Source organism: Mizuhopecten yessoensis, unplaced genomic scaffold (assembly GCF_002113885.1).
Source record: "Mizuhopecten yessoensis strain PY_sf001 unplaced genomic scaffold, ASM211388v2 scaffold9207, whole genome shotgun sequence".
In the NCBI taxonomy this organism is placed as follows: Eukaryota; Metazoa; Mollusca; class Bivalvia; order Pectinida; family Pectinidae; genus Mizuhopecten; species Mizuhopecten yessoensis.
Window position 1 is genome coordinate 345055 of NW_018407932.1, and position 17200 is coordinate 362254.

General features: G+C 38.0%; 1 protein-coding gene across 1 annotated transcript; it reads left to right on the top strand.

Annotated features, from left to right (window-relative positions):
* Window positions 1-3858: 3858 nt before the first annotated feature.
* On the top strand, window positions 3859-14512 carry LOC110457544 (neurotrypsin-like). Its single transcript, XM_021508874.1, has 8 exons — window positions 3859-4058; window positions 5386-5542; window positions 7711-7901; window positions 8859-9000; window positions 10522-10727; window positions 12108-12249; window positions 13582-13747; window positions 14038-14512. Exons 1-8 carry the CDS (start codon window positions 3959-3961, stop codon window positions 14038-14040), a joined length of 1107 nt encoding a protein of 368 aa, XP_021364549.1. The 5' UTR covers window positions 3859-3958; the 3' UTR covers window positions 14041-14512.
* Window positions 14513-17200: the final 2688 nt, after the last annotated feature.

The window sequence follows — 17200 nt, forward strand, 5'->3', positions numbered from 1 at the left end:
ACCCCCCAACCCCCCATCTATGTTTAGTTTTCCTTCTAGTATTTTAACATTTTGTATTTGTTCTTTCCATAACAAAATACAAGTCATGGTAACTATATTTTATGTAAGAGGACAGTATTTACTGGAGTGTTCAACATTTGTCTATTTCACCTATTGTTGTATATTAAATGTTAATATTAAAATGCCAACGGTAACATAAGGTATGGACTGGCTTTTTTCCGGAGAAAAAAATGACGTTTCTTTATCCTGTTGTGGAATGCACCTTTCACGGCGTTATTTATAAGTATCCTCGATACTCCAGGGGTTCCGCTCACTTTCGCTCTCTGCACCCCAGGAACATGTTATAGCAGATTTGAAGGCACGCGACTTGCTATTTGATTGACCTCTGGTAAAACAAATACCTGACCAGTCGCTTGGCTGATACAAAGCCAGTCAATGTTACCGTTTCCCGACTGACACCGACAGATTATGTTGATGTACATCAAATGATCAAAATAGTCTTCTCGTCTCATCCACAGGGTGGCGTACACCGAGCCTTCGATTTTACTATGACATAGTCTAGGGGTGCAGAGAGCGAAGTGAGTGTAATCCCTGAGGTTTCGAGGGTGAGCGTTACTGAGTAACACAAATACATATACAATACATACAGTATGTGCTGTGGGTTTAATCGTGCCACAGTAGTCTGCACACTTATTTTGGTTTCTCTATCCTTGATATTGTAAGGGAAAATATACAATGTACAACCGATTTTCATACTTCTTGCATCATTATACACTTGACGCTGTGTCGTGCCTAAAAGAAAAATCAGGAAAGCAATTTAAATTGAGATTAAAAATATTTCTCCTTTTACAATTACTAGCAAACATTGGTCTTTACCAGACGTAGGTGAAAAATTCCTTTCATATACGAGTTTGAAATGTGTACATTTTCGCATTCAAAACTTCGAAATAAAACGAACCAAGAATTGTCAGTAACGAATTGAATATTTTAACCACAATATAAGAAAATTGAGAAATGACTTCGAATGCACTTTTTTAAAAAGCGATCTCTAATATTGTTTTTTTTTTCTTCAAGAATCGGGATGGGTTGTATGAAACAGCTTGTTTATTGGCATACATGTGGTACTTACAAGTGTAGTTATGTCAAGGGTATGCATACAGCAAGCTATACTCGGTGGTGTGAGAATTGAATCTATTTCCATTTTTTTTCATTCTTGAATTCTAGTTCAACGATTTTGATAGAACAATAAAGATTGTATCAGTTGCAGATTCTTTCATTTATTATTGCAATAGTTAATTTGTGTTAGTAAGTCACCACTTGCATCGATCATTTATGATCTAATTTAACACGTTAAAAAGGACGGCGATACTTGAAATTGAAAAAGATGATTTTAATCAGATCAGTGTATAAAGTGTAAAAACCGATCAAGATTATAAAAGAAGCTTACTTCACCAAATGTTTACCGAAAGTCGATCTAAAACATTTAAAACCACTCTGAACACCTTAGTTTATGTCCAAATATAGCCGTAACAGATTCTTAGGTCCCTTTGGTGTCTCCATGCAGGCAATCGTACAGCAAATTTATGTTGTGTGTACCCGTCTGGTTTTCAACCATGTCATTCTACTTCTACCATTTGATGATCTACTTCAGCATAGTGAAGATCATTTCATATATATATAGGTGTAGCGCTATGAAATGAAAGGAACAGAACTTAATGTTGATGAGCAGTGATAGATGATTTGAAGGAGAAGAAATAATTTGAGAAGGGAGTTTGTTCCAATCTTTGAAAGTCCGAGGAAAGAATGACTCCTTCCTTACAGACGTCCTGCACAAGATAGTTTGAAATGAGGTTTGATGACTATGCCTTGTTTGTCTGGTTATAGGGGTGAGATATTTAGTGGTAATGGCAACTTTATTATGATGGATTTTATAGAGCATGGTCAGCCTCGCGTCTTTCCTGCGATCTGCAAGGCCACGCCATTTTTGGTGTTCTAACATGTTGCCAACGCTGGAGGTGTTACAATAGCGCTTGGCAACGAAACGAGCACCGAGCCCTGCGCTGTACCATCTCTAGTAAGGGTCCCATACTGGGCTAGCGTATTCAACCTGAGGGCGGACCAGGGACTTAATTAAAGGCCTTTTGTTTGATGTTAGTGCACCACCTAGTCGAATAATTTCATGATATCAAACAAAGACATTTTTTTCGTGTTCTGTAGTTATTTCCAAAGCATTTGATCGAACTCTAATGAAGGATCGATTAAGAGGGTGTATTGTTTTCCAACAGACCAACGCTCTTCCAAATGTAACGGTAGTGTCGCTCAACCAGACGCTTGATCACTTGCGTAGACAACAAAAGTCTGGTTGAACGAGACTAATGTAACGGTAGACAATTTGTCGAATGAGGGTACACCGGTACCACAACCCCCATTTAATTTTGTAGGTATTTAAAGATATGCAAACCGTCCAACAAACACAAATCTACTTGGAACCTGTCAAGCTGAACTTACCACGAAGGTGACTTGAAATAGTGTTTGTAATTTGTCAAATGCTGATTCTAGATTGGTGGATATGATTGACGGAAATAAACATCTGGCATGAAGCATGACGTCAGTGTTCACTGTTTATCGTCTGTCGACCAAACGGCAAGTGAAAATGAAAATCCTTCCCAAATATATCCAAGTTAGATAGACAAAATAGGACACTTGCTTGCAGGGTCAGAAATGACAAAATGCTCAGACTGTTGTGAAATGAAGACATATACAGGTGGACATCACGCTACAAATGTTAGCCGCCCAAAAGAACAGCCTAATTTAAATGATTAAATTGTCCAGGATACTTTGCTTTTCAAAGGTCTATGGACACTGAGGTAGACACGAAAAAGACTTTTTACATTTTACTTGGTAGAATAAATATAATCACCGTATGGATCGGGATTCGAAAATGTTGGAAAGATAACTTTCTCATTGCAATTAAGCGGCCTGAGTTAATGATTTTTTCCAACATTTGTATCACCCTCTTTATATATTCCACCATTATACGCACATACGATGATACTTTCTTCAATAACTTGTGCCTAATCCCTTGTTCAATTTTAATAAGCAGTAACATATTTTTTTAAAAAAACAGATATAGGGGCGCTAAAGACTTATAGGGTCAGGGAAAATGTATCTTTATTTTGCGTGAATGTTTGCATGTATTATGTGTTAAAATTGATTTGCCTCAAAGCACATGTTTAATGATTCTGACCGGAGCACTGCTTGGTGTGTAGATGGTTTAATATCTGTACTGTTCGGGTGGATAAACTAGGCTCGCCCTGTATGAATTCCTGTGTTATCTCATGCACAGGGACCTGATAATTTGTTACAGCTATATTTGGATCTAAACTAAGGTGTTCATAGTAATTTTACATGTTTTAGGGGTTTAGATCGACTTTCGGTATAATTGAAAATCGATCTAAACCCCCTAAACGTGTAAAATTACCCAGAACACAGTAGTTTAAGTCCAAATATAGCTGTAACAAATTATCAGGTCCCTGTGATCACATGTATGAGAAACCCTAACACATATCAATGATATAAAACGTAGTTAGTCTCTGACCATCTACAGTACAGAACGGTATGGATACTCTGGAAAACAAGCCGACACTTGTGTTATATTTAACAAACTATATTAAAATAGATAAGTTCAGTCTTTTGAATGCTTAAATTACAACAATAGCAACAAATTAAAAGGCACACGAAAGAACAATTTCATAAATAATCTTCATATTCTTCTACTAGTTAAGTTAACAAATATTTGAACAGCCGGCATTGCTGATTAATTAGTAAGTGATAATTAAGCTCAGCATGGCCAACAGCTGTTTAGTGTCAAGATACTTGTCAGTCCCGCAACGTTTCTCATCGGCCGTGAACCCAATCGTATAAGAGGCGGTGGCTGGACCACACTTAAAACTGACCGATGGAATTCACCATGTTTATTTTCTATTCAGTTCTTTTTTGCACAAGCCTTGTGTGGGCATCGGTTATCCATGATCTGAATGTGGACACTGAACACGGTGGTAAAGTATACATTGGCGTCATTTGTCCTGTAATTAGTGGTTCGATTTTCATCGTATAACGTTACATAAATGTAGAATTGTACTGTGTTGATGCTGCAGGGGAGAGGGCATTATATAATATTTACATTTCTACTGAATTTGGACTCAATATACCTACTTAAAATTTTAAAGGTTATTTTTCAATGAACTTTACAATTATCAGCATATTATCAACCTGATAACTCTGTTATTCCGCGGAGCGCGGGAAGTAGTTTCATTCAGAGATTATTTTCATTTTTTTTTTGTGTCAGAAGTACTCAATTGAATTCAAAATAATTTACATTTTAATTTGCTTATTCATCTAACCAGGACGACGTCTCACAGTGAGTGATGACGTCATCAGTTTTGATACCTTCCGTGGTGTTAGACTTGCACAAGACTGATATTTTAGAAATTATCGGAACAAATATCAATATCGCTCTGAATGTAAATATAAGGATAGAATCCCATTTTGTTGAGGTTTATGGTGTATATACCTCAATGGGTCTTGAGACAAATTCAAAATGAACTGCTTGGCAGTTCATAAAAGTTGTCTCAAGACCAATTGAGGTTTATACTATATACCCCATAAACCTCAACAAAACAAAATTCAATCCTTAAATATTCTATGCATTTCATAACCCTAACACAACTAAGCTGGAGTTTAAAACAAAAAGGCTTGCGAAGCGCTTATCAAACCCACACACTATAATTTACTAATCAGCCATTCAAAAGTACAACGTCATTTATTACATACAAGCTCGCTGTAGTGTCAGTAGAACAGTATACAGCCCCACGACTCCTCTTCTTCTGATGACTGCAATTTTCAGGGAATCGAACTGATGTAGACCAAAGGGCCTTGAGAATTTGTTACAGCTATATTTGGACCTCAGAGTAATTTTACATGTTTTAGATCAACTTTCGGTAAAAATGACACCCAACTGATCATATATAGGAGATGATCATTGGGGGTGTCATTTTTACCGAAAGTTGATCTAAACCCCTAAAACATGTAAAATTACGCTGGACACCTTAGTTTAGGTCCAAATGTAGCCGTAACAAATGTCCAGGTCCCTGTGATGTAGACGAATCAAACTCACAATGGACATGCTGAAACATCAGTAATATACATTCAATTTAAGCAGTTGTGTATTGTCCCAAGTAGGCAACTACAGTCAATACACAAGGTGGAATTTCCATTTCGTCAAGTTATAGTTTGTTTCCATATTGAAAGTCGTACATTTATATTAAATACACTATGTGTTAATGTTTGTTATAAAAGACTGTAATGACGTGATGTCTGCTGCAGCTGGACGTGGCGTAGCGGTACCCGTCCGGTTGGCAGACTCCCCTAGGGACGGGGAGGGACGGGTGGAGCTGTTCCACGACGGCGTGTGGGGTACTGTCTGTGACGTATTATTCGGTGTTGCTGAGGCCAAACTCGTCTGTGAGGTACTCGGGTACAGGTAAACATGTTAGCCAATCGTTAGAGTTAACAATGTTAAATACACGACGTTAGAGATCACACAGATGGTCCATCAAAACGCACTGGCAGCGGCAATTCAACGCACTGGAAGCGGCAAATATGGGCGAAAAGGGCATTACGGAGAGACATATAATTGTTTTTTACTGGGAAATGTCTCAATGGGTCAACTGTAAGAATAGTCACAGCACAGGTTCTAGCCTCGTCTGTCAATACACCTATACGATTATTATATTATAGATGTATTGATAGACGAGGCTAGTACCTGTGGTCACAGGCAACATGTGTTGAATTTAGATTTCCATATATGTATGTATTTCAAGCGTCAACATTTATTCATCATAGGTATAAAACCGGTTTCTATTGTAGCTAAGTCATGACAGCCAAATGTACGTAATATTATTAAATTTAGGAAACTTTCTGAAAGATATGATGTCATTGATTTTATCTTACAAGTGACTTACATGGGCTGTATCTATTATTTACTATTTAGGTAGCGAATAGCGAACTGTTCCCCGATTAGGAACAACAGGTTGGACATCAAGTGTTCATTATATTTTTTTTCAAATAAAAAAATCTAAAATATTATAATGACACCTGGTCAAGGAAATTTTATATGACAACCTGAATTTTACAATGTGAATGTGTATGCTATGTTTGTCTACACTAAAATGTCTATTTACGTTACACTGTTACATTTCCTCGCCCCGATTGCAGTGCCTTTCATCAGAGCTAGCAATCTCTACCCAGAGTTGTCGTTCCTTTTCAATCACACACACAATCTCTACACAGAGTTGTCCTTCCTGTTCCCGATCGTCCTCATTCCGTGTTACCTAAAGCGACCTTAGATAACTGGATAGCAGAAATAGGGCACGATAACTAACACGTTTATAGAACGTTTAACACATTTTTTACATGTAAATATTATACAATGCACTTGCCTGTCTTATTGAAAACCAATTCGGAACACCTCGACCGATTCGGTAATCTAACTCTGCATTTTCAAAGCTAAATAACCACATTTATATTACTACGCTGAATATTACGCTTAAAATATAGTGTAGTATATATTCACGCATTACTACTTGTTAAAAGTCGTTTCAAAAGTGATATAGCCAAGAAAATATTTTAAAAATGAAAAAAGAAGTCACTGAAGATGAAATTATCACGATTTGAGACCAAATTTGGTTTTACAAGAATCTTGTAAAATCTGAGACGTTGACAGAGGCGTGTGTGATTGAAAAGGAACGACAACTCTGGGTGTTAGATTAGCGAATCGGTCGAGTTGTTCCGAATGGGTTTTCAATAAGACAGACATGTGCATTATATAATATGTACATGTAAACATTACGTTAAACGTTCTATACACGTGGTAGTTAACGTGTCATATTTCTGCTATCCAGTTATCTAAGGTCGCTTTAGGTAACACGGAATGAGGACAATCGGGAACCTTCGGCACTTTCTGTAAACAATTCCCGATTGGGAATGAGGAGATTATAACACTCGTCACATCTCAGCAGAGTCTGTACCTAGTTGCGGGAACCGTAGCTTCTATGTACGATTTTTTTTATTTATTTTTATTTTATTGTTATCGGACCATAGGCTATGGCCATAGTCTATGGTCCGATAACAATTAAAAAAAAATCAAAAAAATCGGACATAGTAGCTATACGGTTCCCGCAGCTAATTCCGTACCCACATCATATTTGATGAAGGGTACCGGAATCGGCCGAGGTTAGCCGAATGGAGATTATTATTGTTGCTCTACGTACGTTTGTTTCATTAAATGCGATTTTGTAAAACAAAGCACGTCAAAGTGACGCGATATTTATCACGTGAGAGCACAGGGACCTAAGAATTTGTTACATTTGGACAGAGACTGAGATGTTCTGAGTAATTTTACGCGTGTTATGGATTTAAATTAAGTTTCGATAAACAAAATGCCAACCCCAATGATCAGGTCCCTGTGTGTGAGAGATGCACTTCAAGCAGATATTTACTGTCTAACATATACTCCATCTAATTTCATTATATTTATAATTATTGTTCGATATTTTATTCATTTATTTATTTATATTTATTTATTCATTTATTAATTATACCATATACTTTTGGATGTAACTAGCTTGCTGTTTTCCATCTTATATTAAGTTATGGCGGTCTTCTCCAGCCAAAAATGACGTACGGGTTTGGGCGTGGCCCTATCATGGTCGACCTTGACTGCCCGTGGGATGCCACTAATCTCGGCCAATGCAGTCAAACAGGATGGAGTCAAAACCCACCGAGTGTTTGTAATCACGACGCGGATGTGGGCGTGGCCTGTAGGACATCTCCATCCGAAGGTAACTTAATGTTGGCATGTAGGCCTCAGACCACAATTAATTTCCCTATATGTTTTTTTCCATCGAATATTTTTTTTCGAAAATGTTATATATAGTTTTGCTCGAGACCTCATCTTTAAAGGTTTTGTTCAGCTATCCAAGACACATTTGTGGTGAGCTGGAAAAGTATTCATGACCGGCATTTTTTTAAGATAATTTTAATTATTTCAACATACTCAGTAACCCCGTTGTACAATGAGAGGACTTTGAAATTCATTCTCATGGGGCCAAAAACATACCGTATCATTAAGCCAAAATCTATTTCACACAAATTAATCAACCACGTTAATAAAAGGGTAAAATATCATGCTTCATTTTGGTATGACATATAATTTCATTTCATTCACATAAAAGAAATAAAAACTCGTTTAAAAACGAGCCTAACATTGAGAAATGCACTAGATTTGTACAACGAACCAGAAGCATTATCTGTGGTCTGATGCTTGACAATTTCAATTTTCGAATACTGAACTTTCCCTTTCTTGATAGTAAACGTCCAGGCTTCACCTACCTACGGTGTGCAGTTGTTGCAGTTGATACGGTATTCAATAATTTGTTACGAATATAATGACTTCAGTGATAAACGTCGTCTGGCTACTGACGAACTGATAACACTGTGTTTCGAGAGATACACGTTGAAGGAGACTATATACCAGCCTTATTGTCGCCATCATGATTTAATTTGGGAACGTGCATTTGCTTGTGCGGTATTAAAGTCGTTTATCGTTGTCATTATCTCGGTTCTCACTTTGAGGGCATGATATTGACCGATTATGATATTAAAAATAAGTAGCTCGTAGTGATATAAATAGTTAAACGTCTGCTATCGTAAAAGATACAATGTATTGCGTCTAACGTACTATTTGTTATCGCCATAGACATGCTATGTAGTGTACCTGGTGTGTTATCTTTTAACAGATATCCCTGTGCGCCTGATAGGAGGGACGGGGCCCCACGAGGGACGGGTCCTGGTAAAACATGAGGGACAATGGGGCACAGTGTGTAACCAGGATTGGGACCCCAGAGACGCAGCCGTCATTTGTCACCAACTTGGCTACAGGTAAAAACATGCGATGGTAAAATGAAGTCGACATGTTTTAAATTATAGTGAATCGTCCTCACTCATATATAACATTTATTGTATGTACTAGGTTCCTTCAAACCCAGGACCGTCAGATATCAGTCCTTGTACTTACCATGTCGCCAGTTCGACAAATTTTACTCGCACATATTTAAATATCTTAGCTTGGGAGTGTAAAAAACAACAAGAGGATACCGAATTGTCAATAAAACAGTGTTTCGAACTCAAAATAGATAAAACTAGGGCAAAATGTGAACAAAGGTAAAATTTACACAGAGACTATTGAAAAAGTACAAGAAGGATAAGTCCAGGTGTTCCGGAAGGGTTAGCGTCATGAGCTTCATAGACGACACCCGCCATGTAAATCAGGGTCAAATCCAAGTAATGTCATAACCCTAAAGCGAGAACACGGGTAGTGGACGCGGAGTCACAAGGCTCACTTATGAGCATCATTCATCGGGTGGCGGATGCCAAGTGGTTAAGGCGTCTGACAGTCTATAATCACTTGCGCTCCGACACTGGATCACTGGTTCGAGGCCTGCGTGGGGGCAGTCGACAGGTCCTGGATGCAGGTCGGTGGTTTTTTCTCCTGGCACTCCGGCTTTCCTCCACCACCAAAACCTGGCAAGTCCTTAAATTACCATAGCTGCTAATATAACGTAAAATAAATCATACAAGCACCAGATAAACTGTGATGATCTTGATTTTCTTAGTTATGTTTGATTTCTATGTGTCACTTTGTGAGCTCTCGTTTGTATATAACCCATTCAATGTGACCAGCGATACAAAAACGTACGACGGGCTCACTCTTAGTGGATTTTTTTTTGTCTAATTCGGATGTTTTATTTCTATTTCCATTATTTAACAAATAACCATATTTTTTCTCTGGGGTTTTTAGGTGAAGCGGTTTATAAAAAAAAACCAATGTATCTACATTATATACTATTAAAACCCGCAAAACATCTTTGTAATTCCTCATCATTTGATTTAAAAAGGCATTTCAAAAGGCATAGGTATAATAATTCAGCTGTCATTAATAGGTTAGCCAAAATTCAATCATACCCCTTATTCTGTAAAAATATCAACGTAAAGAAAATGTGAATAACGCCAAATGAAACTGAAACTGCAGCTTTTGTGAAGATAAAAGTATGACAAACATAGTCAAAATAGAGCAGTGCCTATGTAGGATGATGTCCATTGGGAAGTATCAAGATGAAACACGTGAATGAGGAGCAGGGGTTCCATAGACTTCTTAAAATACACTAAAATATAGACATGTACAGGGGAAGGTTTGGAGGCGATTCCATAGTTCTACAGCTGTTTGTTAAAACGTTTGTTTCGTAGGTGGCGGTACGTTTTATTTAGAACATTCAGTAAAGCGTCAGACTGTTGGAAAACGCAAATTATTTGTGAAATAATCTGGAAAATTTCCAGTTATTACGTTGTAATTGTTTTGTAATTCATGTGAACATTTTGTATCTGAATTATTTTTTTAAACAGTCACGGCGGAGAGGCAATGATGTGGCCTGCAAGGTATAATTTCGGAGCCCGACCCCCCGGACCTATCTGGCTAAGTAACCTGAGCTGTGGGGGTAAAGAGCCCCGCCTTGGGGAGTGTCCGAGCTTGGTCTGGGGTGAGGACGCCCATCAGTGCCGTTCAACCTTCATGGACGCCTCAGTCCGCTGTTATACGGAAAACATTCCAGGTACCAATACAGATATAAACCCTCCATCAACACACTTACATATACAGTGACCCCCTCCCCCTTTATTTCCGTTTCGGTGTACCTATAGCACAATTAGGTCAGGTCATTTCCGTTGACTAGGTAGGTAATTTGGTTATAGCGATAGTACATCAATCTGAAGTTATCCGTGTTCGAAGCCCGGTCTAGCCCGCGATGTTAAGTGTTCGAAGCCCGGTCTAGCCCGCGATGTTCAGGGTTCGAAGCCCTGTCTAGCCCCGCGATGTTCAGGATTCGAAGCCCGGTCTAGCCCCGCGATGTTCAGGGTTCGAAGCCCGGTCTAGCCCCGCGATGTTCAGGGTTCGAAGCCCGGTCTAGCCCCGCGATGTTCAGGGTTCGAAGCCCGGTCTAGCCCCGCGATGTTCAGGGTTCGAAGCCCGGTCTAGCCCCGTGATGTTCAGGGTTCGAAGCCCGGTCTAGCCCCGTGATGTTCAGGGTTCAAAGCCTGGTCTTGCCCCGCGATGTTCAGGGTTCGAAGCCCGGTCTAGCCCGCGATGTTCAGGGTTCGAAGCCCGGTCTAGCCCCACTGGGTGTTTTTTTACACTCAGGACGCTGTTGTTGATTATATGTTGATGATATTTTGTTTATTTCATCTTTTATGATTTCTCATCAAAGTCCTGCAAGGTATGGTTTCTTTATACAAGCTATAGTCATGCCGGAAAAAAACAGTTCCTAACACTAAGTAACTGTTTTTGGCAGGGGTACGGAGATCTTAATGTTGATATATTTTCAGTGTATTTAAGATGTGGATAATTCCCAGCTTCGGATTCTTATCATTAGTTTGATATAAATGTCTGATTACGGCAAAAAAACATGAAAAAAATAAAGTTTTTTCTTAATGATTGATGATTGTCAGTTTTAAGTTTTATCTACACATTATGATCCTATGACGAGGATATCAACAGCAATACTGTTCTAGGACGAGAATATCAACATCAATGCCGTTCTAGGTCGAGGATATCAACAGAAATGCTGTTCTAGGTCGAAGATATCAACAGCAATGCTGTTCTAAGACGAGGATATCAACAACAATACTGTTCTAGGTCGCGGATATCAACAGCAATACTGTTCTAGGTCGAAGATATCAACAGCAATGCTGTTCTAAGACGAAGATATCAACAGCAATGCTGTTCTAGGACGAAGATATCAACAGCAATGCTGTTCTAGGTCGAAGATATCAACAGCAATGCTGTTCTAGGACGAAGATATCAACAGCAATACTGTTCTAAGACGAGGATATCAACAGCAATTCTGTTTTTAGGCGAGAATGTCAACAGTATCCTTGATTTTATTTAATTAAACGACGATTTACTTGTTATCATTAATAGTTTGTGCATTGTTCAGACTTCCAGATTCGACTTGTTGGCGGTGAAAATAATCGGACTGGACGAGTAAACATTTTTCACGAGGGTCGCTGGTGGGACGTGTGCGATGATTGGTGGGGTAATGATGACGCAAGCACCGTCTGTCGGACATTAGGATACAGGTACATTTGGCCACTGATGGCGCCCTCTGTAGTTTGATTATCGAGACAAATGATATTGAACTCCTTTATTTATTGGTAGGTTGTTTATTAGATTATAGTAATATTCGAATATTAACCATGAAAAAGCAATAATAGACCCTGTTCCACGGTTTTCATATCTCAACATGTATTGTAAAACCGCTAATGTTATCGTAACGATTAATCCTATATGAACATGATATATTTATTGCCCTTACTGTCGGGAAACAAGAATCTTTGTTTCTCGTAGATTAATATATAAGGTAGATATAAATAATTTGTCCGGATAACTTACAAAATTCACGCCAATATATTTCAAATCATTGCAAAATAGCATTGTCCCAAATACCTACAACATTTATTTCTTACTTACCTGCAATTGCTATTCATATGAAACATTTGATTGGGGACCAGTGCCAGTGGCCAAGTGGTTAAGCCGTCTGATATTCTGCTACCACTAGCCCTCCGGCACTGGGTCGAGGGTTCGAGGCGTTCGTGGGGCAGTCGCCAGGTACTGGCCATAGATCCGTGGTTTTTCTCCGGGAACTCCGCTTTCCTCCACCACCAAAACCTGGCACGTCCTGAAATGACCATAGCTGTTAATAGGACTTAAAACACTAACCTAACCAAATATTTCAAGAGTGCTATATAGGGAAAAATCACCCTTGTTTCATTTTTGGTAAGATAAGAGATGGAGTAGAAATAACTTGTTTTGGATCCCGTTTTGTTCTAAACGAAGTGGTCCATAAATTGACTGAGGTCACATATATATTTTTTTCTTGTGTTTCAGTGTTGAGATCTAGAATTATGGGAGTAAACAATTAATGTATATAAATTGTAAATACGTTTTGAATAGAATATTACCAAAGCATACTATGTATTTGTCACTGTTGACTGTTTGTTTACCAAACTGACCGAGAAACGGGAAACTTACATTCGAACGTTATTGAAAGTCCGAAGTTTTACACTTTATATTTTTTTATTCATAATGCGTTCACTGTAGATGAAGGAATGGAAATCTTCCTTCTCCCATAAAACTTCGATAATTTGATCGCTCTTTCTTGTCAGTTTATTTCGAAATATAATTATAAAACGGCCATGCAGTGTCGTTTGCAGGATTCCTGTTTATAAAGTGCCGATCAGTACCTATCATTACCATCTTTTTCACGACATCATTAATTCAACCAGAGTTAGCTTCATTACATGTGGAAATATCATCAAGCCTTTATCTATGACTGTTTAAACACACCTTATCGAGCACAAATATATATAGTAAGGTAAGCATATTAATTTGGATATCATTGTCTTTTGAAGGGAGGGAAATGCCACGCATGTGCAGCATAACACAGGAAGGCTGGACGGGTTTGGGTGGGACATGGTGTATTGTCCCCCTGGGGTAACGGACTTCCGTCACTGCTTTCACAGGGGATGGGGCAGGCACACCTGTTACTGGTACGAGGTAGCGGGAGTGGTTTGTGAGGTGAGTGAACTTTAATATTTTATCTGTTACAGTCCTAAGAATTTCACAATTGCAGTTTGCAATGCACGATTATATTTTTGTTTCAAATAACGTAGCGATGTAATTCTGTAGTGTGCTTCGATAGAACTCGTAGTGGTCAAGTGGAGTCCTGATTCCCTTCGACCATTTGAGTTAATTGTTATTCTTTAATCCACTTACTGTTCCTTTCTCTAGATGAACATTTTTTTTATATCAATTTCCTAGATCAACATTTATATTTTTACCTTGCTTCCCATTCTTTTTCATTTCAGTAATAATAAACAATCATCAAGGTTCGATTTTTGTACAAACGATAAAACAGACGTGGCGGATGACAAGAGACGCAGTAGAAGTGTGGTGCTCAAGTTGACAAGAGGAGGGTGCTTGGGGTCCTTTTAACGCTGCCAGTATGTAAGGGAAAATACTTTTAAAAAAAATGACAAAAACTGTAAACAACTATATATATTTATATATCTTAGGAGCTTGTTCGACTTTTCACTCGCTTATACAATAAAAAATACAACATAAATTATACCATATTTCATTTCGATTTTACTGCCAAAGTCAATACTGAAGATAATCAATTTTTAATCGACATATACCTTAGTTTTGTTGAACATTCTATTAAATTGCCAAGATACTATTGCAGAGGACATAACTGTTATCACCTCATTACATAGATGCTAATAAACATTAATAAATGTGAAATTATATTGATATTAAAATTAAAATTAATTCGATTGAAAACCACTTGTTCGTAATTTATTTATAAACATGCGTCGTTCAGTTCTTGTCTTCAGAAGTCACGCGATAAGAGAAGTAATGTATTCATATAACACGAAGGTTTGTGATGTTACTACCCAATGTTATTTCTTAGAGGACGTTACATTACTTGGATTTCATATAGATTTAAATGGCAGACTTCGTCAATGAAACAGATGACGCTTTTCCTTCTGGAACACCTGGTCTTATTTTCTTTGTCACTTTCCAATGGTCTCTATAAATATGTTTCTATTTTCTGGCCTAGTGTAATCGACTTTGATCACATGTCAGTATTTATTTGTTTCGTTAGTTTAATGTTAAGTAATGTAATCTGAAACAAAGTGACGTTTATCAATTTGTAATATTATCACGGTTTGGAATATAACGTGTAGTAATTATACTTTTAGTGAAAATCCTGTAATCTGATTGGTCGAAACAAATTGTTCATTTCACATGTCACTTTTGTTTTAACATTGAGTCAATGGAAGGGTACTTCCCAACGCCCTAGCAACGAGAGACATCGTGTGTGACGGTGCAAAATAGTGACCGCGCATAGAAGATGCGCATACGGTTCGTTTCAGTCGCCAAGTTTTTTCTTCTCGGTATAATATAATAAATGCTACATTCAGTAGAGTGTGACAGTGCCTAGGGTCACTCCGAGGGTATCACTGTCAACAGAAACTAGTATATATATAGTGTTCCAGAATCAGTGTAGACAGATATGGTCTTACAGCATGACTAGGATGAATCAACACTCTGTCCACTTGACCCACCCCTTGTTTACGATGTCATTACACTGTTTATGGTGGAAGTGTTGTATGTCGCGTGTCCTTACACAGACAACCTTTGTTGAACCATCTTCTTGGGAGGGACGAGTGGTAGATTACAGCTTAACACGTGGTGGTCTAGTTTTCCCTGTATCTAAAGTGGTTCACCAAGTCATGAATTTACTACCAGTGAATGGTTATTCTTACCTATGGCTGAATTTACCAATCAATATTGATCAGCCGTTAATCATTTAGCACTAAATGCGAAAAAATAGAGATCCACCCTACCAGTAACCTATTCCATACAGCGTGTATACACTCTATAGATGTCGTTAGGCGAAACGTCCCGGGTCGAGTGATATGTATGAAATATACAATTTCGTGCCGTCGTTGCATAGGGAAACAATACAAATCGCTTACTCAGTCATACCTTGACAAAGGGACCAGCTAGTCCGTCAGAAATGTTGCGACACGTTTAATACGTACATTGTTTGTGTATAAAATAAAACTTTGATATTACATATTTCCAAACTGATGAATGTTTTTGAAGAGATGTATTTAGCGTTTTCTTTTTCCTATTGTTCCCGTTAAGTGGTTTTGAAAGATCGCCACTACAAAGGAGCACTTCAGATTTTAGTTTATTGATTTATTTCTATTTCACCCGGTGCTGTGAACTTGAGTTTAGATCTAGCATATTGAATTGAGCACACGTTGTATCGTTTACGCTGTAAAAACAACCTTAGCAATGGTGTTTAGGCTACCGGACTATCGATGTTTGGAGTTTCTACAGTGTATCAACAGTACGGACAGCATTTGGCCTATATTTTCATTTTTGCTAACATTAAGGATGTGCGTGTTGGGAAAATTGTCACACGCTGAAAGTTGCTAAGTAGACACTTTGTCTATTTGACCTTACGTTAAGTTTGTGAAACTATATCATTTCCTGTTAACGGGGTTGTTTCTGTTTAATCATCAAATATGACCTCAAAATATCACCATCGGCTACAATACAACCTGAAGACATGATATCAAAAAGACATTGACGCGTCATTTGACAATGAGAAAATAAACTAGAAATCAAAGGACCGACAATCGTCATGGTATATTGATCAGTTTTATTCAGATTTAAGATATTGTTCTGCCAAAATTATTAGTTTTTCTTGTATTGTCGATATCAAAACACTGTTTCACGACAAACATAATGGTCAAAATATTTGATGGAAATGTATTGATGTCAGAGCAAGGCTAATTCCGGCTGTTAGACAGGGACGTGTACATAATTAATAGATTTAAACAATTCACACAATCTACGAATTATTTTAATTCTACTTCTGTCCTTCTGTTTTCTCATGTGACCCACACGCTTTTCCTTTTAGTAATTGTGTCAGTGACATTGACTATTCAATCGTTGTCGCTTTAAATAACCAAATAAATAGTGTGATTCAGGTTTGCATGATTTTATCATTATGGTTATCCTTGGTTATTGGGCCTTTGCAAACAGCCAATATATATTTCTCAACTCCCTGGGGAGCATACAGCTGGTGCTGCCATTTATGCGCTGACATTAAACAGTTTCTACAGCTGAGAAGACTGAAACAAGCGGGGTAAAGTATCTTGTTCAAAGTTACAACACAGTACCGTGATGTGACTCGAACCCACAACCCTTCGGTCACGAGCCCGGCGTCCTACCACTAGACTACCTTGCCTCAACTTTATATCAAACTACGTACACAGGCCGTGAAGTACGTGTTGAGACACACACTGTTGAAGTGATGTTTAAGACACATCTTAAGACACTGGTTTATGTGTTTTTGTCATTTTATCCTGGTAAGTATAATTTGTCATTGTTAATTATCCTGGTAAGTATAATTTGTCATTGTTAATTATCCTGGTAAGTATAATTTGT